The sequence below is a fragment of the Schistocerca gregaria genome, chromosome 1 (genome assembly GCF_023897955.1).
Source record: "Schistocerca gregaria isolate iqSchGreg1 chromosome 1, iqSchGreg1.2, whole genome shotgun sequence".
NCBI classification, from domain to species: domain Eukaryota; kingdom Metazoa; phylum Arthropoda; class Insecta; order Orthoptera; family Acrididae; genus Schistocerca; species Schistocerca gregaria.
This window is the reverse complement of record NC_064920.1, coordinates 989,149,335-989,173,723: the sequence shown is the minus strand read 5'-3', so window position 1 is coordinate 989,173,723 and position 24,389 is coordinate 989,149,335. Positions and strand designations below refer to the sequence as shown.

Sequence of the window (24,389 nt, the reverse complement as noted above, 5' to 3'; positions counted from 1 at the left end):
CCAGTCAGGTGGGGTGAGTTGTCTTACAGCAGGATGAAGATGTGGTTGTCGTTGATGAGGACAGCACCTCCACTTCGCTGTCTTTCACCAAAGTAATATTCCCGGGCATCCGAGAGGAAGACTGGTGTGACTCCTCCACCAGCAACCTCCGAACCCTCATCTCCACACTCCTCCATTCTCTAGCACATCCCGGAATTAAGTCATCAACACACCTCAAGTCCAAATGTGTCGTGTGACGAGACATGAAGTGTGATTGTCTGACCTGGGCCCAAAGCTGCATCACCTGCCAGTGCAACAAAGTTACCAGGCACGCTGTTCCACCTCTCCACAAATTCAACATTCCATCTGACCACTTTCGCCATGTACACCGTTATGTTCTTTATTGCCTCAACCATTTATCTTGATGGGTGGAGGGTATACCTCTCACCAACATAACTGCTGGAACCGTAGCTAAGGCTTTTGTTTCTGCCTGGATTTCCTGCTTCAGCCGCCCCACTACCGTCATCACCAACCAGAGCTGGCAGTTTGAATCAGCACTCTTCACACAACTCTGCCAACTGTGTGGTATTAATGTATGTTGAATAACTGCCTACCACCTACAAGCAAATGGACTGGTAGAACAGTGGCACTGCACTTTCAAGACAGTCTTTGAACCAAGGCCCTCCCGTGGGTCCTCCTTGGCATACGGTCATTGTACAAATCAGATATCAAGGGCACCATGAGTGAGTTGTTCTATGGTAAAAACCCCATCCTCCCTGGGGAGCTGTTACAACCTTCCTCCCCAAACTATCCCACCCCCCTTCCTAAATTCGTAAGCTGGATCCAAACAAATTTTGCAAACATTGCAAAACCCCTCAGAGCTGCCACCACAGACCTCATCCGAACGTGCGTCTGAATCACCATCATCGCTGTTCCTTGGGCTCCTCTCTCTCTCTCTCTCTCTCTCTCTCTCTACCTCCTCCACCCTCCCCAATCTAGGGGTTCTGCAACTCTGCAAACCAACATCCTGCCTGAATGTGTGGAGGACATCACCATCCTCATCAACGACAACCACATCTTCATCCTGCTGTAAGACAACTCACCCCACCTGACCGGGGACCTGGTTTATCATTTGATTGCCAGTTCCCGCCTGCTCTCGTGAGGGGTTGACCACATGCTCCTCCGAGCTACATAACCCCCCTAGGGAGGGTTACAGTTCAAATGCTGCCAGTCAATCATGCAGAGGACACAGACCCTCCCCACACCGCTCCATCCTCTTGTGTGGGCCAATGCCTCATCTGACCACACCCCCTACAAGAGTTCCACATTGACCTCCCAGCATGGTCCCTGCCACAATAACCTGCAAAGATGGACATCCCCATCGCATCACTGCCATTCCCTCACTGCCTTCACTGCTGGTCATGCCCCTTTCCATTGCGCTCAAATAGTGCTCCAAACTGCAGGGAAAGGGGGGAGGGGCTGTGCGGCATCGACAAGTACAAATGACATATCTTCACCATTGCAAGTTCTTTGAATCTGTGACCTAATGACCCACGCCATCTCGCCAGTGCATTTGTTGTATGACTACTTGTAATGTGGACATCTGTAATAAATATACCGAGTCTTACAGAAATGAGTGTGCTTCCTTGGGCTACAACCCAACAGAAATCCCACACTCTCTAGGCCTGAAGAGCACATTCTAACATTCTGACGACTTCAAGTGTGATTTATTTTCCCAAACCACATTCCACTTCTTCATGAGGTGACTTACTTGGAATTTTGCAACCCCTCTTCTTTAAGGGATAGTCGGCTGCTGGAAAATCTCTTGACTTCTTCTCCATTGAATAGCGCTAGGGACAGGAACTTTTAAGCCTCTTTCTACTTATAAAATGAGTAGGCATACAAATTCGTCAATTAACAATGTATTTGACTTTCATGCACAATATAACTCACACTTTTGACATACATACGTAATGACATTCCACTTCTGCAAACCAACATTGTGCCTGAATGTCACCATCCTCATCAACGACAACCACATTTTTATCCTGCTGAAGACAACTCACCCTACCCAACTGAGGACCCAGTACCTCATACTGTCAAACATTGGAAACAAAATAAGTTACAGTTAAAAGAAAGTTGACTTGACTATCACGACTTTCTTAAAATTAATCAGAAAATACATCTTGCCTCTACCAAGGCTGAGTCAAGAGTCCACAATAGTAGTTTTTCAACTGTGCTTGTTACACATAACCATAGTCAATGACACAATAAGCACTGAGCGGGATAAAAACTCCATGGTTCTTCCTTACACATGCACTAAATCCTCTATAGAGTGCCCAACAGGTACTTGTCGGTGCCGTTCGACTGCCACGTCTACTTTCTTCCCGTGACTGATTTTAACCCTGCACACACAAACATGTGACATGCAGTAGGTAGGGTTCTACCATCTCACACTCATATCTAGAATATCATATGTTCGAGACTGTAGAGGCCGATTGGTTCTAGAATTTACACATAAATTCTTGAATCACTACAAATGGTCTGAAGCAGTGCTGTTTTCTCTGCAGTCCGGCAGATCCCAAATGCATTAACTGTGTGCCCTAGGAATGTGACTTCCTCTTGGCATAGCTGTCATTTGTGCGTACTGATTTTCATGCCACAGCAATGAAGAGTATCTAACACAGGATGAAGGTGGCCCTATCATTTTCTGGATTTGATAAAATAATTAAAACATCATATTGGCATGAATAACAGAAAGAAAAATGTCTTTGACATTTTATCAATAAAATTCTGCCACATCTGTACAGCATTTCTGGGGTTGTAAGACATTAAAAAGGTACTCATACAACCCAAATGGAGTTATAAAAGCTGTCTTAGGCATGTCCTGCAATGCCACGGGGATCTGAAAATAACCCTTCTTGCAACTGATTGCACAGAAGACATACATCTCCGTCAAAGCATGAGAAAAATCCAGAATGTTTAGAACTGGGTACCCATCTGGAACCATTTGTGTGTTTAGGAAATGACAGTCCCCATATTTCAATGAGAGTCACCATTTTTCGAAAACAAATGTATGGGTGAAGACCAAGCATTGTCTCATGGTCTCATAATGCATGTGTCTAGTTATTTGTCCATAATATTATTGGCTGTACATAGTCTATCTGGTGCTAGGTGCCAAGCATTATAAAGAACAGGGAGTCTCAGCATTGTAATGATATGGAATATTCACACTACTCGGTAGCGTCATTCATAACACACAACAAGGTGTCATCAACATTTACAATGTCAGGCACTTGTTTAAACCTTGATCCTTTTATTTCTCTATGAAACCTTTGTTGGTGTCTGAGGTACAAGTTAAGTGGGTTGGGTGAGCTGCTGTTGTAGATGTTGCTGTTACACATTTTCCTGGTGACATTTTCATGGTAATAAGTGTGCAATGTGGTTGTGAGCTTTGCACAGGTCCTCTTCTAGTGTAAGCAGTCTTTTCTTCAGATTTGTATTCTGTCTAGACAATTATAGAATGTCCTGTCTTACTTTTGCAAATTTCTTCATCATTCTGCTAATTTCTTATGTAAAGTTCTGCTCTACACTCACATCCTCACTACAAAAGTCATGTTGTTCATTGAGATGTAACAGAATTGGGGTGCCCCAGAGGGGCTGTAAATTTTTGCCCCACTGTATTTTTGGTGGAGTATTCCCAGTGCCAAGTTGGGAGCCACATTAAAAAAATTCTTAGGAAATTGGCCCCAATATCAGTTCACTGATGGTTGAAGTAGATAGGATATAAAATGTAGACTGGCAATGGCAAGGAAAGTTTTTCTGAAGAAGAAGAATTTGTTAACATTGAGTATACATTTAATTGCCAGAAAGTCATTTCTGAAAGTATTTCATGGAGTGTAGCCATGTATGCAAGTGAAACATGGGCAATAAATAGTTTGGACAAGAAGGGTATAGAAGCTTTCAAAACATGGTGCTACACAATAATGCTGAAGATTAGATGGGCAGATCACATAACTAATGAGGAGGTACAGAATAGAATTGGGGAGAAGAGGAGTTTGTGGCATTACTTGACTAGACGAAGGGATCGATTGGTAGGACATGTTCTGAGGCATCAAGGGATCATCAGTTTAGTATTGGAGGGTAGCATGGAGGGTAAAAACCACAGAGAGTGATCAAGAGATGAATACACTAAGCAGATTCAGAAGGATGTAAGCTTCAGTAGTTACTGGGAAATGAAGAAGCTGGTGCAGGATACAATAGCATGGATGACTGTATCAAACCAGTCGCCGGACTTAAAGGCAATAACAACTTATCACTATGGCAGATGTCTAAAGTTTATGTGATTCATTCAGTGATATTTAACATTAGTGTCATTTACAACACATAACAGAACTTCAGTACTGTCATGTTGAGGAGGTCCTGAAGCACCCAGTCAGGTGCTTGCTGTTGACATTGAGTCAATAAGAAAATAGTGTCCTGAGTCCTGGTCAAGAATTTACAGTCTTGTATTAGCTCCTTGAGGCCATGTAGTGCTTATTTGGCTGTTAATTCAACCATTTAGGTGACTTCTAGTTGGAGTGCAGCCAAGTGCACCTAACACATGCCACTTCAGCAGTTGCGTACATTGTTTCCAAATCATGCATGGTACCAGCACTTTTGAAGTGTGTCAGAGACACAACAACCAATGAACTGGATCAGCTGAGGGAGGAGCAGATGAAGGCTGGGGGTCATTGTATGCATTTTGTGTGTCCTGTGAAGTATTCGTGGCTGTCAGTGGAGTACATGTGGAGCTGTTTGGCCCTCTTATCTGAGGGGCAACAAGTATAGAACATTGTGGGAAGCAACAGCTGTGCTCTGGCTATGTTGTGGTATTCCGTGTAATCTATCTCCCGAATGTAACATGAGGGTGTATACGCGGACAAGGAAAAAAAATCCTAGGTTTTTCCCGGATTTCCCAGTTAAAAATACACTTTCTCCCAGGTGAAAACACACTTTTTTGTGTTAAGTCACAGTGTATTTTCCCTCAGAACTGCAAAACTTATCAATCCTTTGAATGGTTATGGTTTTATACACGGGCGCAGACTTTCCTGGCACTTTACAAAAGAAAACTCAGGGAAAAAGACACGTTTTGGAAATATCTTTGATGTGCAGCAACATGTACACCGCGTATTTTAATATTACGAAAGTATACATTTACATTGGAATTCCATCAAACACCGCATGTTACTTTCTGAATCACTGAAATCGAGATTTCGATGCACTTTTGTAACCCAGTCATCGCTCATGTCACGTGATCTCACCAGCCGATGTCAGCGAATATCAGAGCATAGGACACATGATGTAGTCAGCCAACAGCAACATCACTGTTAAGTAGCACGAACACACAAACAGGGAAAGTTAATAGTTTAAATTAATATACATAGTGTTGCTACGAGAAAAGAAAGGCTTTCACATATAACATTGGTCTCTAAGGTTAATAAGCTGAAAGAGAAGCTAAGCTTTCACATATAATGTTGATCTTTTTTGTGTGTGTTACACTTTAAGATACATCACACAAATGCACCAGAAATTTTTTTAATAATGACACAAATGTCTGATCTTCAGGGTTTGAAATTCTTCTAAATGGCTCGTCATCAAAGAGTTGATTTTTCCAGGGTTTGAAATTCTTCTAAATGGCTCGTCATCAAAGAGTTGATTTTTCAATGAGAGTCAAATGCTCTTTGATTTAAGAAATTCATGGTACATTCTTGCACATAGTTCAATTTACAAAAAGATATTTACTTTGAAAGTAATGCTTTTCAAACCACCATTCGCAATACTTTCCCGTGACCTGTTAGAAAGAGGTTTGTTTCAGCAGTTGCCAGAGAGCACAGATAACAGGCGACGCCGCGCTTGCGCATCTACCATGACGTAGGAATCGCGTATGTACGTACTTGTAAAACATTGAAAGATCATACATTATGTCATAAAAGAAACAAGACATCAGAGGATACTCCAAGAGCGTCGGAATTTCGTGAACCATACTAAAACATGCACATTTGAAGCACACATCCGTGTGACCAGATCCTCAATGAAGTAGACCTCGACCTGACATTAAGCTTTTCAGTGTGGTTTTTGGGATGTAAATTTTCTTGGAGCAACAGTACTGTATTATATCATGTTTGGTTCTTTATTATGGCATAATGCCATAAGTGCCAGAAGATGAAAACATGCACTTGAAATGCAGCGAACAGTTGAAACTAGCCAGTACTGTGGAATTAAACATTTTGTTTCAAATACATTGATTGCCTCTGTGGAAAAAGTTAATAAAAGTCAAATTTCTTCAACAAACAGACAAAAATAACTTAATATTCTGCAAGGCGATTAATGCTTAACAGTCAGAAAGGTGGAAATAAAATAAAATCTGAAACTAAAAACATATGTTAGCCTCCAGTAATTATGTAAATGTATTTTAATTCACTTGATAGCTCCTGGCAGCAGGTATCCATTTGGTTTTCATTTGATGTGAGGGTAAACAGCAAAATCACTAAATGTAAACACGGGTCACGTGGAGACTACCCGCTATAATTCAGACTGCTTTCCAGATCAGCCCTGGATCACGATATTTGTTAACCAGGTCAATACTAAAAAAATCGAATTTTCAAAAATATGTTCATCTTGTAGTGCACATCTTTCTGAAAAGTCTGAAACATAAAACATATGTGTTCAAGGAAACCTAAGACATGTTATTTGGTCTTTAGTGTGCCAAAGTGCAGTGCCACGCCTATTCATACAGCATTCTTCTACTGCACGTCATTGTATTTCGCTCTGTGTAATTGAAATTTGTATATTTGGTAATGGATGCCATTAAATTATATTCAGGACAGTGGAAACTGAAATGTCCTGTGGTGCCTCTCCAGCTCCCAGTCAGCCGGTTTGACAGCCTGTCCCTCTTTTTCTAATAAGAAAAACTCGCAGTTAATAGCAGATGGGATTATTTGTAATCGGAAGAACAACTCACCAGAAAATTTGCACTCTTTATTGCCTGTTAGCTAATAACTTGCTGTTATGTGTGACATAAAATTAAATATAGGATACATATAATAAAGACAAGAGACAAGCAAGAAAGTACACATTTCTTCAATCCTTAGCTCCAAGCATTTTTTTCTCTCTAATTTTGCTACAGCTTTACATGGCGTGCTTTGCTTTCTGCGAAAGTATCTATTACCTCATCAAAGTTCATCAAATGTTTTGCTATATGAAAAATCAAAATGTTGTTATCTAATACTGAAAAAGCTGTTAATACAAATAAAATACCCAAGACTGGTGTGGTTTCTCGATCTATTTACGTCTATTTTGTCACTATCTGCTAGATAAAACAAAATAAGCCTTTCTAATATTGCAGCAAATTTGTAACACACACCAAATAAATGAGACTGTTTTGACACAAATAATCATTTTTATAACACGACAGAATATAATTCACGAAGTACCAATATAAAATGCCTATCAGGCCTACTACAAGCAGAGAGCTTTATGTCAGGAAATAGTTTCACATTTCATTCATACTCACCAGTTTCTCAAGCATGAGAGCAAAAAGTAGTATTACGAAATATTTATATAAATTTGGAATTGTCTTAGTGTTCCATAATTTGTGTGGCATCCCTGTTTCTTCTCCTTCTTCATTCTAACATCTTGTCATCACCAATTCTGTAGCTATTCTTGCCATTGTCAAAATTTGTTCACCGATTAACTTCACTACCACTGCCAGAATCACAGTTTTAGTTATCTCGCAATTATTCTCCGGTTAGGTGTTGTTACATGTCCGAAGAACACGTTTTCCGCATTACTTCCAGAATAGAATTTAATAGGCTGCTAGCCGGGGACTGTACACCTGCTCCTTACTAGTGTTGTGATCTGGCCAAAAATTTTCTGTCAGAAATTCATTTTCTTGGATACACTGAGAAGATAATACGTAATCTTTCTCACTTGTTATTGCTGTTAGTCATTTATTTTCATTCCAGTAGTCTGAATCTATGGATTTTGCTATTAATTATAACAACGCTGATCATTCGCAAACCCAATCAACCACATAATCAGACAGTGATTGGCATTCATCTGTTAGGCTTTACTCTGCTCAGCTCATATAGCCCCGTCCCCTTTTGTCGGCGGAAAGTCTATTTCTAGATGCGATGAGGATTCTCCTGACAGAGACATCACGTACACTATGCACACATTCAAAAATCAACTTATGATTCAGTCAGATATAAAATGTGTTCAAGAATGTTCAAAAACCAACAGGGATGCGTTTCAAAATCATATGAATAATCGATAGATCAAAGTGCGCTGGATGCTAGGTGCTTTGTGAAGCAAGTTTTTTTTTTTCTCAAGAATATGAATTTGGCACCCCCTTTTCCCAATAGCATCTAGCTGCTTGCTGCGACTGCTTGCACAGCCAACAGCTACACTGCTGTAGCCAGAAGTGGGAGAATCTACTACTCAAACCCGACTCAACTGCTGATGCACAATAGCCCGCTCATAGCTGCTAAACCGAAGAAACAGTTGTGACCTCACACTCATCAGAGGCAATTTGTTGTTATGAAGCATTGCATAGTCTTCCTAAAGCCTTTGACACATTTTGCTGTTGGCAGACGTTTGCATGAGCACTGTGTGTTGTTGTTGTATATGCCGCATTTCCTTTGCAATTTAAGTTATTTTCTTTTCTTTCTCTCGTTTACGTTTTATTGTATCGGGATACAGCAATATCCTTTGTTAGAGTATCCTTTCTTACCAGACAAAATTACAAAAATCTAACAGAAAACTGAAACAATGAAAAATTCCTGGAATTCTAAAAAATTCCCTGTTTTCTCCAAGATGAAAAAATTCCCGGGTTTTTCCCGGATCTCCTGGTTGTTCCAGGTTGTGTACACCTTGAACATGTTCTCTGCAGTGTCATGTTCTCTCAGCATTCACACTGACTGAATGAGCAATGGAAATTAAAGCAACCAAATTGCCCATAGTGTGTTGTCCACTATATTTTCCCACAAGAGAGTTCTAATAATTGTTTCCAAAATTGTGATGGTATTTTGGTACCATATGTCTCACTAAACAATACTTGTCGGAGTTCCTGTTTGTGTATCTTCATTAGGTGTTGTAGCAGTAACGTATTTGCTGCTTCAGATTTTCCCATAGTGCCTGCAGAAGGTCACTGATGATGTAAGCAAGGCTGGAGAGGTTACACGTTACAAATTTCTATATATCATCTTCAGTATCTTAACTCTACAGTGTGAGTCTGACTGTTTTAAACCAACTCTCCAAGTGATCTGCTTGAGAAGTAGGTAATTTTATAGTATGATCTGGGCAGAGCATTGTAGTCCTGAAACTTCATCAGTGTGTGTAAAGTCTGACCAGCTGACGAGCTCACAGTACAGAACGGAGCCCAGGGTACACGACGCAGAGCTCACCTGGTCAAGCACAGTCTTTCAAAATGAATGGGTTCATGTGGAATGGTATTGACATGGAAGAACTGCATGGTGCACTTACACAATTGTCTTATGTATCACGGTATATTCTTGGAGTAAAACTGTAGTGGTCCATAGCACTTGCTTCATTATATTGGCAGTTGTTGGGTGAGGTTTTTTGAGGCCCACAGCCTCTACTAATGGTATTGTCTGTATCTTGAAGTGTGATGCCACTTTCATGTTTTAGTTCCATCTGATTATGATCAAAACGTTCAAATGTGTGTGAAATTGTGTGGGACTTAACTGCTAAGGTCATCACCCCTAAGCTTACACACTACTTAACCTAAATTATCCTAAGGACAAACACACACACCTATGCCTGAGGGATGACTCGAACCTCAGCCGGGACCAGCCGCACAGTACATGACTGCAGTGCCCTAGACCTCTCAGGTAATCAAGTGTGGTGATTATGATCAACAGGTGCAAGAATGTTTGGAGGAGCACTAGTCATCACACCATTCTGTGTAAGCTACTGAAGAAACAGCTGTTCATGAAGAATATCCATTTTGCAATAGCACTTGAGTTGTGTAAAACTCTAAATTCAAAGGACGAATTGCTGCACAGTTGCAGGTTACCACTGTGTGTAATCCATTGTAGGACTCATACTGAAGGAAGTACCAGCTGATATAAACAGTAAACAATGCTTTTATTACACTTACATCTAACCAATAAACACATGAGCATTTTATCTGAAAGGTGCACAAAACCAGTCCAAATGACTATTATAGAAACAACACTCATCACTGTTCTTTTGTTTTACTTCCTAAATAATCTATATCAAAGCTCTTTTATTGTTCTGTGTTCTGTTGCCTCACATGGGGGAAGTCACCACATACCCTCAAATGAAGCATGAAATAAAATATCCATTTTTTACAAATCTATGGATATAATAGTATTCTGTCTCTTCGCAGGTACTCTGGTAGATGGTGAAGCTTTCTCAATCACTATTGGCACAACTATTTAGTATAATATTAACTGATTTTGTAGCCTAACTGTATCCTACACCAAACTAAAAATCCATAATACCAAACTAACATGTGCCATTATACTATAAATACACATGGTAGAGCAGCTTGCACAGAGTAGCTGGCATCTGAAATTTGTAGAGCACATCATCAGTGACAATGACTGTTTGATTCTGAATATAGATGTGGAAATGGATTAATAACAGCTTAAATAATTGGAAAAATTGAAAGAATGATTTTAAAAAATTTGAATGTAATTTATGAATCTGTGCACAATCTTGGGTGAACTTTAACTGTTATTGACATCAACAGACCTTTAATATCATTACATTCTAGGTCAATAACCATAATTTGCATTACTGCTTCCCCTAGTATGCAGTACCAAATAATCACCACAACCATGGAAATTGTTGATCTGTCTCACATAGCACAATATTTTTAGTATAATGTTCAATAGGTGCTTATCAAGTCTGAGTCATTACCGTCACATTAATTCCATTGTGTTTAGTCTACATACATACATACATACATACATACATTAATCCTTGTTCCATAGATCAAGAATACGACATTTTGTAATGATGTGGAACATATCATTTTAACATAAATTTTCTTTACACACGATGATTAATTAATGCTCCTCCAAATATGGTGTGAATTATTCTTGTCTGCACCAAACCTCTTGATGCAGAATCCTGGCAGTGAGTGAAATGATGAACAGATAGGACTTGAACTTATAACCATGCAAATAAATACTCCTTTTCTAACAAATATTTATAATACTTTTCACAAATGGTTAAAATACATATTTTTAATAATGCTGGTACACAGATCCAGCATACATCTGTACACTACTACTTCCTGAAACAAAGGGGGAAGATACATGAGTTAATAAATTGAAGAGCATATTTCTTACTGTATTTCATAAGATCTTTAATGGTGTATCAAAAGATTATCCTTCCACAAAACATCTCATTGCTTTAGTTTGGCAGTGTCATTCAGTTTACATATAGCTTATATAAAAGAACAGAAAAATAAAGATTCCAAGACTTACCAAGTGGTAAAGTGCCGGCAGACAGGCACAATGAACAAAACACACACACAGAATTACTAGCTTTCGCAACCGGCGGTTGCTTCTTCAGGAAAGAGGGAAGGAGAGGGAAAGACGAAAGGATGTGGGTTTTAAGGGAGAGGGTAAGGAGTCATTCCATTCCCGGGAGCGGAAAGACTTCCCTTAGGGGGAAAAAAGGACAGGTGTACACTCGCACACACACACATATCCATGCGCACATACACAGACACAAGCAGACAAACTTTATTTTAGCGTGGCATAGAGCAGCACGCCCACCGGGCAATGTGCCAACAGCGGAAACCCATGAGGTGCCTCACACAGAGTGCATCCCAAAGTGCCCCTGAGAGCTAAAACACCAAGAAGAATCGCTTCTCGGCTTTTGGCAAAGATCAATATGTAGTTTTTTTCTTCTTTTTTTTTTTTATAAAGGTAAGGATATAAATCTTTATTAATATCAAACATTACAATAATAAAACATAACATCTCCTTGCAGATTACAATCATCACCCAAGGAACCACCAGTCTTACACCATACATACACAGATTCTGAACTTTCAAGTTTACGACAAACACGACTTCTTAAAACCAGTGGTTCATCACTAGACAGATAACTTCCTCCTTAGGCTGAATTAGATTGGTGTACAATATTAAATGTCTTCCATGCATATTGATCTTGCCAAAAGCCAAGAAGTGATTCTTCTTGGTGTTTTAGCTCTCAGGGGCACTCTGGGATGCACTCTGTGTGAGGCACCTCATGGGTTTCCGCTGTTGGCACATTGCCTGGTGGGCGTGCTGCTCTATGCTTACCAGCAGCACGCCGCGCTAAAATCAAGTTTGCGCATGGCTGTGAAAAGAACCTTAAGATCATTCAGTATCCTATATTTCATTCAATGCATAAGAGTTGACTCCTTTTATTTGATTTGCAGTAGAAGTAATATTACTTATCACACTGCACTCAGTAACCCAAAGCACATGAACCTTCAGTGAAAACAAGTTATGGAGTGGGAAGATCACTTGTAAGGAGGAAGCAGAGTGGCACGGGCAAACTAAAGGTTAAGCTGTTCTCCCTTGATACTCATTTCTAGCCTTCTGCAATAGTTCTGTGCAAAATTTTAGACTAAAACTAATAATCAGTTTTATCCACTTCTCATGGCTCATGAGAATTTTCTCATTTATCCACCAATAGTTGAATTACTAAGAAATTGGTTCCTTCATTACATTCACATAAAACATTTGGAAAAGAATTTATTTTCCTGTTAAGCTATTAAATTTTGAATTTTAGTTTTGAGTATTTGTAGTTTGTAAAGTACAAGATGTAGATTTTGTGATTTTAAAAGTATCACACACATCTTTTGTACTAGATTTTAGTTTTAGTTACCTCTTACCTTGTTTAATCTATTTTCACTTGCTCCCAGGATAAGATTACTGCCTTCATCAAGACAACGTATGCAACTTCTGCTGGCTCTGCTTATAGTGAATGTGGAACAGCACTCTGTACAAAGGGTCCTGAAAAAATTCTGCCATTAATTATCTATTTTCCTTCATGTTATGCCAAATTCTGCCATTAATTATCTATTTTCCTTCATGTTTCAAACTACATTAAATAATATGCCTTTCTTTAAAAGGATATGATATGTTGATGTTTTCATGGTGATAATCATCATATAATACCCTTAGTTACATCTTCTCAGGAAAAACTATTTTTGCTTACCAGAGACAGGAATTACTTATACAGTTAACATCACTCTTCCAGAAACAGATGGCACATGCAACCTAAAACATAAGAAATGTAGAATTAACATTTATCACTATACAGTACTGAGAAGGCAGTAACATATGTTATTTAATTAAGATACTAACCAGTTTATTCTCCTTTGTAGTGAACATATATTTCTTGGCCCTTTCCTGTAAAACAACACAATAACAATTTGTTCAGAATGCAAAAAATTAACATTTCAGCATATATTGGGTAATTTCATATTTCTTGCAATGTATGTAAAAAAATACAGTAATGATTAATTTTGTCTGCACGAGTAGAAGGTACTGTAAATGAAATAATTCATGAGATACTGATATATCATCAACATTTCAACAAGTGCTTTCAGCAAAGAAACACAGTCAGATTAATCTGGCATTGTCTGGACTAAAGCAAAATTTTAACTATTAAGGAAACTGGAAGAGGATCTATGTATTTTGACACCAGGTTATGACTCCTCAGGTTATTACAGTTGGAATTGCAATATGTGATCACCTGCTCAGTTTTGGGTGCCATCCATCAGATCATGCATGACATGACTGGTAGTCTGCAGCACACCATAGGACACTAGCACTTAATCTTGAAAAATCATGTGCTGAGGTAACAGTTTGCAACAGTGTTTTTTTAAAATTTTTGAAGTAATTTTTAATGATGGACATTCCAGTAACTGCTTCAACAAATATACTTGCTTTCTGGAATTACTTACATGTTCTATGTGTTAACATTGTACTTACGCATTCTTTATCTCAAGGTTTTGATAGTTACCTGTCATGGTGCTTCCTAGCTATATATCCCATATCTTGGCAACAAATTTATGTACACAGACATCTGTACTGTTGCTAACTTAGAAATTTGTATGTATTTTGCTTTGGATGAATTTTTTTATCTGTTCTTTGGACTTCTTTGTTTCATATATAAATAAAATAGAAAGAAACTTCCACATGGGAAAAATACATGAAATATATATTAAATATGTCTGCTTGTGTCTGTGTATGTGCGAATGGACATGTGTGTGTGTGTGTGTGTGTGCGAGTGTACACCTGTCCTTTTTTTCCCCTAAGGGAAGTCTTTCCGCTCCCGGGATTGGAATGACTCCTTACCCTCTCCCTTAAAACCCACATCCTTTCATTTTTCCCTCTCCTTCCCTCTTTCCTGATGAAGCAACTGCCAGTTGCAAAAGCTCGCAATTCTGTGTGTGTGTTTTGTTCATGTGCCTCTCTGCCGGCGCTTTCCCGCTTGGTAAGTCTTGGAATCTTTGTTTTTAATATATTTTTCCCATGTGGAAGTTTCTTTCTATTTTATATCTGTGTGTGTGTGTGTGTGTGTTTTATGTATATATTTCTGTTAGAGTAGCAGATAATTTGATAATTTTGGCTATGACAAAAAATTTACCACCTTTGTTCATACTAGTCATTTTACTTAGATTTTCTCTCAGGTCTCATTGTGTGCTTTAAATCTTTTACTTTTGTTTGATTTTTATATATTATGCACTATTCACACTGACATATTAACTTTTGTGGTTGGGGGGGGGGGGAATAGCTTCCATGAACTAATCCCATCAAGCCTGAACCAAGAGAACAAGAGCACTACCCAACCTCATTCTTGAACACTCTTTCAAAAGAGCATTTTGATGCAACTGAGGTATCTGGTATCTCAGTAAACACATGTGAGCAAACGATCTCAATTTTGATAACTTGTTTCACCTAAATGGCAGTGTTTTAATTAACATTAATTAATTAAAATATAAATAAGAACACAATGATTACTTTCAAAATACTGTGACTTGACAAAATATGACTTCAGATTTGTATTTCTCTAATCAGTTGAAATCATTATGTTTCAAGTGATTTTTATTTTTGTAGCCTCATGTCAACCCAGTTCAGCCAAGACATTATAAACATGATTTGTCTGAGAACAGAAATGGAAATCTGTGAGAGACTTCGATTTTTATTTTGACTGATTTATTGCACAACAGTATTATGAGCCACCATTACAAGATTTTTAAATGCATACAGTTAATGCTTTAACATCACTTCATTCAAGTAAATAATGAATGTAAATGCACTTAAAGATTGTTTTACATTTACAAATTCCATACTACTTTCAATAAACGTAAATTTTTTTATCAGTCTGCATCACATTTATGAAAACTTCACTACTGGCAATAAATCATGGAAAATATGGAAACATGACTGCTAAAACAAAATTACAGAAATGAAGAAAAATTTATTCATATTAGCACACATGTTATACAGTGCATTTTGGAGACATCGACTTTCTACTACAAAAATCCTATTTCAACGAATTTGTCATGAGTTGAACTTGTGTTTCGTATTTTGTCTTTATGCATATTTATTCACTCTTGTGGCATCAAGAACAGAATGAAAAGATAACACCAGCACCATACACTGCACCTTCAGAAGCACTGTCTACATGATAGAAAGTACCCACATTCTGATCATTTTTCTTATTATGGTCAAAATATTTATATATATACACTTCAAAAACAGTTTTGAATCACCTTGTTTCTGAGAGTTCTGTAACCTGTACAGAAAATTGAAATAGAGATCAACATAAACATTCATTTCCGCCCTTTTTATTGCTCATGAAAACCACACACTGTATGTTGTACCACCATACAGCAAGACCTTCAGAGGTGGTGGTCCAGATTGCCGTACACACTGGTACCTATGATACCCAGTAACATGCCCTCTTGCATTGATCTATGCCTGTATTCATCGTGGCATACTATCCACAAGTTCATCAAGGCACTGTTGGTCCAGATTGTCCCACTCCTCACTGGCGATTCAGCATAGATTCCTCAGAGTGGTTAGTGGGTCATGTCCTCCATAAACAGCCCATCCCAATCTATCCTGGGCTTGTTTGATAGGGATCATGTCTCGAGAACATGATGACTACTCTAGTTGAGTGATGTTGTTATCCTAAAGGAAGTCATTCACAAGATATGCATGGTGGGGGAGCAAATTGTTATCCATGAAGACAAATGCCTTGCCAATATGCTGCCAATATGGTTGCACTATCAGTCAGAGGATGGCATTCACATATCATACATCCATTAGGGCACTTTCGATGACCACCAGCAGTATACGTCGACCCCACATAATACCATCCCAAAACAGCAGGGAACCTCCACCTTGCTGCACTCACTGGACAGTATGTCTAAGGCATTCAGCCTGACGAGGCTGCCTCCAAACACGTCTCTAGCAATTGTCTGATTGAAAGCATATGCAACACTCTGTGTGTGTGTGTGTGTGTGTGTGTGTGTGTGTGTGTGTGTGTGTGTGTTTGAGGTTTACGGCCGCTAAACAGCATGGTCATCAGTGCCCAAACGCATAGAAACAGGAACACAAGCGGTGAAGGGACGAAGACGGACGCCGAACAAGGAGAACGGCTAAAAGACACAGGCCTGACGCAGTTCCAAATGCGCACATACAGAGGCAAAACAAGAGGAGAAGAAACACACTAAAAAAGGAAAGGAAACACAAGGAAAAGAGAACAGATACCGAAGGGAAACAAGGAGGTAATCGTGACTGGCGGACCTCTTACCTAAAACCTGGGTGATCCAGTCACCCAGCAGCACATTAAAACCTTCTCCCTAAAATCCGAGGCAACAGATTGGACAGGACACAAAACCGTAAGACCTTAACCACAGTCGCTGCGTCGTCTTTCAAGATAGAGGGCAAATCCGGTGGCAAGGAAACCACCGCCCTCTGGTCAGAGAATAAAAGACAGTCAAGTAAAATGTGGCGGACAGTAATCTGGACGCCACAAGCACTGCAGATTGGGGGGTCCTCCCGCCGGAGTAAAAAACCATGCGTGAAGGGACTGTGTCCAATGCGGAGGCGAGTGAGGAGAACCTCATCCCGCCTGTATGACTGGTAGGACGTACGCCATGGTCGCGTAGTGGCCTTTACCAGACGCAGCTTATTGTCAGAAACTGCCAACCACTCCTCTTCCCATTGATGCATAACACGAAAACGCAAAAGGGAGGTTACAGCATGGAGGGGGACGGCACATTCAACAACGTGAGGGAGGGAACATGCATCTTTCGCAGCCACATCCGCCAGTTCGTTTCCCCTAATACCCACGTGCCCCGGCACCCAGCAGAAAGAAACCTCCTTCCCCTGCCGTTGCAGGTGGAGTAGGGCATCATGGATGTTCTGGACGACCGTATCCGCTGGGTACAAGTGTTGCAAGGTCTGAAGGGCACTCAGGGAGTCAGAAAAGATGAGGAACTTAAGACTGGTAACACATCTCATGTGCTCCAATGCCCGCAAGATTGCAAACAATTCGGCATCGAGGATGGTAAACGCCCCATGAAGCCGTAACTTGACGACTCGATCAGGGAAAACAACAGCACAACCAACAGTGTCCCCCTGTTTAGAGCCATCTGTGAATACAGGTACATGGTCTGGATGCTGGTTTAAAATATCGTAAAATAAGGAGGTAAAAACAAACGCCGGAGTGCAGTTCCTCCGGTTCTCCGACAAGTCTAGAAGGATGCTGGGCCTCTGGAGCAACCAGGGAGGCAGGCGAGTAAAACCTTGTCGTTGGGGGGCCACACGCTCCACACCAAGGGACTCAAGCAAATGCTTGGCATGAATCCCAAATGGTTTTGTTGCCCTGGGACGACTGGAAAAGAGACGTTCCATAGGCGGTCGGGCAACGGTAGGGTACGCAGGGGAGGTAGGACAGGCAAGGAAATGACACACCCGTCGCACCATGAGGAGTTTCCGCCGGATGGTGAGTGGCGGTTCCCCTGCCTCAGCACACAGGCTGGGGATGGGACTGGTACGGAAGGCACCAGTGGCCAGCCTGATACCCTCATGGTGTACTGCGTCAAGGATCTTCAGATACGAAGGCCTTGCTGACCCATACACGGTGCAAGCATAGTCAAGACGCGATCGGACGAAAGCCCTATAAAACTGCAGCAGACGCGTCCGATCTGCTCCCCAGGACCGATGGCTCAGACACTTCAAAATATTCAGTGCCTTCAGGGCCCGCACCTTGAGGTCTTTAAGGTGAGGCAACCACGACAACTTGGAATCAAAAGTGAGGCCCAGGAACCTCACAGTGTCTCTAAAAGGAAGAACGGTGTTCCTCAGACGCGATTCAGGGGAGGTAAAAAGACGCCGAGAACGATTAAAATGAACACACACAGATTTGTCTGCAGAAAAGGTAAAACCCGTCTTTGCAGTCCATGCCTCTAAGCGCTTTATCGTAAGCTGTAACTGCCGACTAGCACTGACAAGACTGGAGGAAGAACAGAAAACAGCAAAATCGTCCACAAACAAGGAGCATTGGGCAGGACTCCGGATAGTGGACGTGATACTGTTAATAGCAACGGCAAAGAGGGTGACACTTAAAACGCTGCCCTGAGGAACACCATTCTCCTGCACGTACAAATCCGATAGCACATTACCAACCCGATACCGAAAGAGGCGGTGAGAAAGAAAGGACCGAATGAAGATGGGGAGACAGCCACGAAAGCCCCACTCATGGAGTTGATTGAGGATAAGGCGGTGCCAAGTAGTGTCATACGCCTTATTAATGTCAAAGAAGACCCCTAGACAATGCTGGTTACGTAGAAAGGCCTGCTGGATGGAGGCCTCAAGCAGGGTCAAGTTGTCTATAGTGGAACGACATCTCCGAAAGCCACACTGAGAGGGGCTAAGGAGCTGCCTGGTCTCGAGCAGCCAAACCAGGTGGCGGTTGACCATGCGTTCCAACGTCTTCCCAACACAGCTCGTCAAGGCAATACTCCGATAACTACTGGGATGCGTTCGGTCCTTCCCTGGTTTGAGGAGGGGAATCAAAATTGCCTCCCTCCACGAGTCAGGGTACGTGCCAGATAACCATATCATATTGAAACAGTTCAGGAGAACTTCCTTGGATGGCAGCAACAGGTGCCGCAGCATGCTGTACCGGATTTGATCATGACCAGGCGCAGTATCATGAGCCACAGACAGCGCAGAATCCAGTTCCCACATTGTGAAGGGGCAGTTATAGGGTTCAGAATTTAGAGACCGGAAGTCCAAGTGACCCCTTTCGACGGCAGTGCGGTAGCGGCAGAAATCTGGATCACAGTTAATAGTGGCGGTAGATTCCGCAAAATGCATGGCCAGTGTCTGGGCAATGTCTCTCGGCGCCGTGAGGAGACATCCCTGATGCAGCAATGCCGTGACAGGTAGCTGGCTGAGTTTCCCGGAAATCCTCCTGATGGCTTCCCATACTTTCATAGAACTAGTGGAGCGAGAGATGGAATTCAAGAACGATTGCCATGACCGTCGTTTGCTCTCTTTAATCACTCGCCGCGCTCTGGCCCTTGCCACCCGAAAGGCCGCAAGATTGTCAGCTGAGGGACGGCACTTGAAGCGACGCAGTGCTGCACGGTGGGAGCGGATGGCTGAGTGGCACTCAGTGGTCCACCAAGGGACAGGACGCCGCTTGGGATGACCGGATGACCGTGGGATTGACAATTCAGCAGCATGAGAGATCATGGCTGCAACATGGTCTACCCATTCGTGGATGCTGGCACGGTGTTCCAAAACAGCCAGTTGGCTGAAAAGTGTCCAGTCAGCTCTGCAAAGGTGCCACCGGGGCGGCACTCGTAATGCCACAGCCTCATCCAGGAGGCGAATCCAGAGGGGGAAGTGGTCACTAGAATGGACGTCAGCTGCAGCCTCCCACAGAGCAGAATCCGCGAGTGCTGGAGAGCAAAAGGAAAGGTCAATAGCCGATGACGATCCGGAAGCAGTACAGAAATGAGTGGGAGCACCAGAGTTGAGGAGGCACAGTTCTTCAGACATCATGACGCTTTCCAGAATGCGACCCCTGGGGCAAGTAGTCGGAGAGCCCCATAAGACATTATGAACGTTGAAGTCCCCCAGAAGAAGAAATGGGCGAGGGAGTTGGCTAATAAGGTCCGTGAGAGCCTCAGAGTCTATCGCATCCTGAGGTGGTAAGTAAACAGAACAGACTGTGAGCCTCCGACCCACAAGAATGTCAACTGCAACTGCTTGCAAGTCGGTGACGAGAGGGAGCTCAGATGAGGGGTGCACGTCACGGACAAAAACCGCAACACCACCCTTTGCCCTTTGCCCCGTCAGATCATCTTTTTGATATACGGTATAGCCGCGTAAAGAAGGAGAATCAGTGGCCCGAAAATGTGTCTCTTGGATACATAAGCATAAGGGGCACTCTCGTATAAGGAGTTGTAATTCGGCCACATGCGTCCTGAAACCATTCAGGTTCCACTGTAATATGGGAGCCAGTGATCAGGGTGGCTGAACTTTCACCCTGCCTCTGTGCTTTGTAGGAGAGACCGTACTGGCGGGAGATTTATTCCTGGGACGAGAAGATCGCCCCCGGTCAACATATGACGACCCACGGGAGATGTCAGACAGTACGACGGCATCATCATCGGACCGACGCTGACTAGTCTCCTCAGGTGGCAGAACCTTCATCTTCTGAGGCTTTGTCTTGGGGGGCTTGGAATGCAGAGCCTTGTCAACAGTTGGAGGTTGACTCGCCTGGGCAGAAGGCGCCATATGGGGGGAGGCTGGAAGTACCTCAATGTCAGCAACCACGGCCTTGTCCGATGTAACGGGGAGAGCCGCAGATTGCAAAACAACCGCAGCAGCAGAAGTGCACTGGCAAGCGCAGGTTTTAGTGCTAACACTAGCAACCTCCGTTTGTGTAGCAACAGTGGCCAGTTGTACCGGTTTTTTGAGAGCGGAAGCGAAAGATGTTGAAAACACAGGAGGTTGCATGGCCTTAAAGATCTTCTTGGCCTCACCATAGGGGATGCGCTTAGATGTTTTAATCTCCTGTACCTTCCGCTCTTCGACATAGATGGGGCAGATCCGGCTCCAGACAGGGTGACTCCCAGAGCAATTCACGCACTTCACAGGCAATGAACAATCGGCTCCGTCATGGGCAGGCTGACCACATTTACCACACGTGGCTATCCCATTGCACCCCAACGTAGTATGCCCAAAGCACTGACATTTAAAACAGCGCATTGGGTTGGGGAAATATGGCTGTACGGGCAAACGTAAGAACCCCGCTTTAACATGCTCCGGGAGTCTCGGGCAACTGAATGTGAGAATAAACGAGTCTATGGGGATATCCACCAAGTCCCTACACGTCACAACACCCTTACTATAATTCAAAGTGGAGTGGAGCTCGGTCTCGACAGCGTACTCTCCTAGACAATTTGCTTTCCGAAGGGCAGCGACTTGACGGGAACTAGAAGTTTCAACTAACAGAGTCCCATTCCACAGTCACTTTACAGATTTCAGTGTTCCTGCAATTCCCTCAAGACCCTTGTGGATGTAAAAGGGAGAAACCCTCTCAAAGCTACCCTCCTTCCTTTTAATAATCAAAAACACATTCTGATTATCAGCATGTGCTCCGTTACTACATTCTGTTAAATCTCTAGCAACACCAGGCGCTGGAGGACTCGCAACGCGTAGCCGCTTTTTCGATTGGGTGTGTTTTCCTACCAGCGGCCCACCCAAGCCACTGGTAGGGGGAAATGTAGAGGTCGAAGGGTCCATTGCGGTCCCACGAGCAGCTAGGGAACTAAAAGTCCGCTCAGACAGAGCCCCGCGTGCCTGAGTAAGCCTTATACAACTGGGGTGCGGCAGGTGCCCCAGAGGTTGCCCGCTTGCGACTGTTCCACCCCAACAGCCATGCATCTTCTAGGCGCGGAGCACACCGAAAGATTGAGGGGTTTTTATAGAGGTTGGCCTTCCTCGCAATCCAGGCGGTCAAGCCAAGATTACCATTCCCCGCAGCACACAACATTTCACCGCCGCGCCGTATGGTGGTCGCTGAAGCATGTTCGGGGGTTACGGTGACAGGACACTGGCGGCGCAGACCAGTCCCCAGCTCAGGACCACGGGGTCGCCAAGCCCGTACTCAGCAAGTGAATGCTGAGCCCCTGGGGGCATATGCAACACTCATAGGTGAGAAAACGTGATGCCAATCCTGAGCAGTCCATTCAGCATGTTGTTGGGCCCATCTGTGCCACGTTGCATGGTGTCATGGTTGCAAAGATGGACTTCGCCATGGAAGTCAGGAGTGAAGTTGTGCATCGAGCAGCCTATTGCGCACAGTTTGAGTCATAACACAATGTCTTGTGGCTGCACAAAAAGCATTACTCAACAAAGTGGAATTTGCTGTCAGGGTTCCTCCAAGCCATAATTGTAGGTAGCCATCATCCACTGCAATGTCAGCTCTTGGGTGGCCTGAGCTAGGCATGTCATTGACAGTTCCTGTCTCTCTGTATCTCCTGCATCAACATCACTTTGGTTCACTCCAAGACGCCTGGACACTTCCCTTGTTGAGAGCCCTTAGTGACACAAAGTAACAATGTAGATATGATTGAACCATGGTATTGATCATCTAGGCATGGTTGAATTACTGACGACATGTGCCGTGTACCTCCTTCCTGGTGGAATGACTGGAACTGTTTAGCTGTCAGACCCCCTCCAGCTATGGCTGTCGGACCCCCTCTGACTAATAGGTGCTGCTCGTGCATGGTTGTTTACATCTTTGGGTGGGTTTAGTGACATCTCTGAATGGTCAAAGGGACTGTGTCTGTGATACAATATCCACAGTCAATGTCAATCTTCAGGAGCTCTAGATTAGATTAGATTAGCTTAATACTTGTTCCACAGATCATGAATCCGACCCTTCGTAATGATGTCGAATGTGTCAGGTTAATAAAAGATGTCTGTACAAGATATTACATTACACATAATATTGCATGACACTAATGTTTAAGTTGGGTTTTTTCCCCTCCCTTAATTTATATCTAAAAATTCAGCCAATGAGAAGAGGGAGTTGTCATCTAGAAATTCTTTTAATTTATTTTTAAATATTAGTTGGCTATCTGTCAGGCTTTTGATGCTGTTTGGAAGGTGACCAAAGACTTTTGTGGCAGCATAATTTACCCCTTTCTGTGCCAAAGTCAGATTTAACCCTGCATAGTGAAGATCATCCTTTCTCCTGGTGTTATAGCTATGCACACTGCTATTACTTTTGAACTGGGTTGGATTATTAACAACAAATTTCATAAGTGAATATATATACTGTGAGGTTACTGTGAGGATCACTAGATCCTTAAATAGATGTCTGCAGGATGACCGTGGGTGGGCACCAGCAATTATTCTGATTACACGTTTTTCAGCAATGAATACTTTTCTACTCAATGATGAATTACCCCAGAATATGATGCCATATGAAAGCAGTGAATGAAAGTAGGCATAGTAAGCTAATTTAATGAGATTCTTATCACTAAAATTTGCAATAACCCTAATAGCATATGTAGCTGAACTCAGACGTTTTAACAGACCATCAATGTGTTGCTTCCAGTTTAACCTCTCATCAATGGACACACCTAAAAATTTTGAAAATTCTACCTTAGCTACAGACTTCTGTTCAAAGTCTATATTTATTACTGGAGTTGTGCCATTTACTGTATGGAACTGTATATACTGTGTTTTATCAAAATTTAAAGAGAGTCCATTTGCTGAGAACTACTTAATAATTTTGTGAAAAACATCATTTACAATTACATCACTTAGTTCTTGGTTTTTGGATGTTATTACTATACTTGTATCATCAGCAAAAAGAACTAACTTTGCATCTTCATCAATGTGGAATGGTAAGTCATTAATGTACACTCCTGGAAATTGAAATAAGAACACCGTGAATTCATTGTCCCAGGAAGGGGAAACTTTATTGACACATTCCTGGGGTCAGATACATCACATGATCACACTGACAGAACCACAGGCACATAGACACAGGCAACAGAGCATGCACAATGTCGGCACTAGTACAGTGTATATCCACCTTTCGCAGCAATGCAGGCTGCTATTCTCCCATGGAGACGATTGTAGAGATGCTGGATGTAGTCCTGTGGAACGGCTTGGCATGCCATTTCCACCTGCCGCCTCAGTTGGACCAGTGTTCATGCTGGACGTGCAGACCGCGTGAGACGACGCTTCATCCAGTCCCAAACATGCTCAATGGGGGACAGATCCGGAGATCTTGCTGGCCAGGGTAGTTGACTTACACCT

General features: G+C 42.3%; 1 protein-coding gene across 1 annotated transcript in view; it reads right to left on the bottom strand.

The window, feature by feature from the left end:
• Nucleotides 1-24,389, bottom strand: part of LOC126284097 (DNA (cytosine-5)-methyltransferase 3B-like) — a 338,027-nt gene that overhangs the window by 112,167 nt on the left and 201,471 nt on the right. Inside the window, exons 10-12 of the mRNA XM_049982791.1 lie at nucleotides 13,380-13,424; nucleotides 13,231-13,292; nucleotides 12,905-13,025 (exon numbers count right to left, since the gene is read on the bottom strand). Of these exons, the coding sequence (XP_049838748.1) occupies nucleotides 12,905-13,025; nucleotides 13,231-13,292; nucleotides 13,380-13,424 (228 nt within the window). The remainder of the gene's footprint in view (nucleotides 1-12,904; nucleotides 13,026-13,230; nucleotides 13,293-13,379; nucleotides 13,425-24,389) is intronic.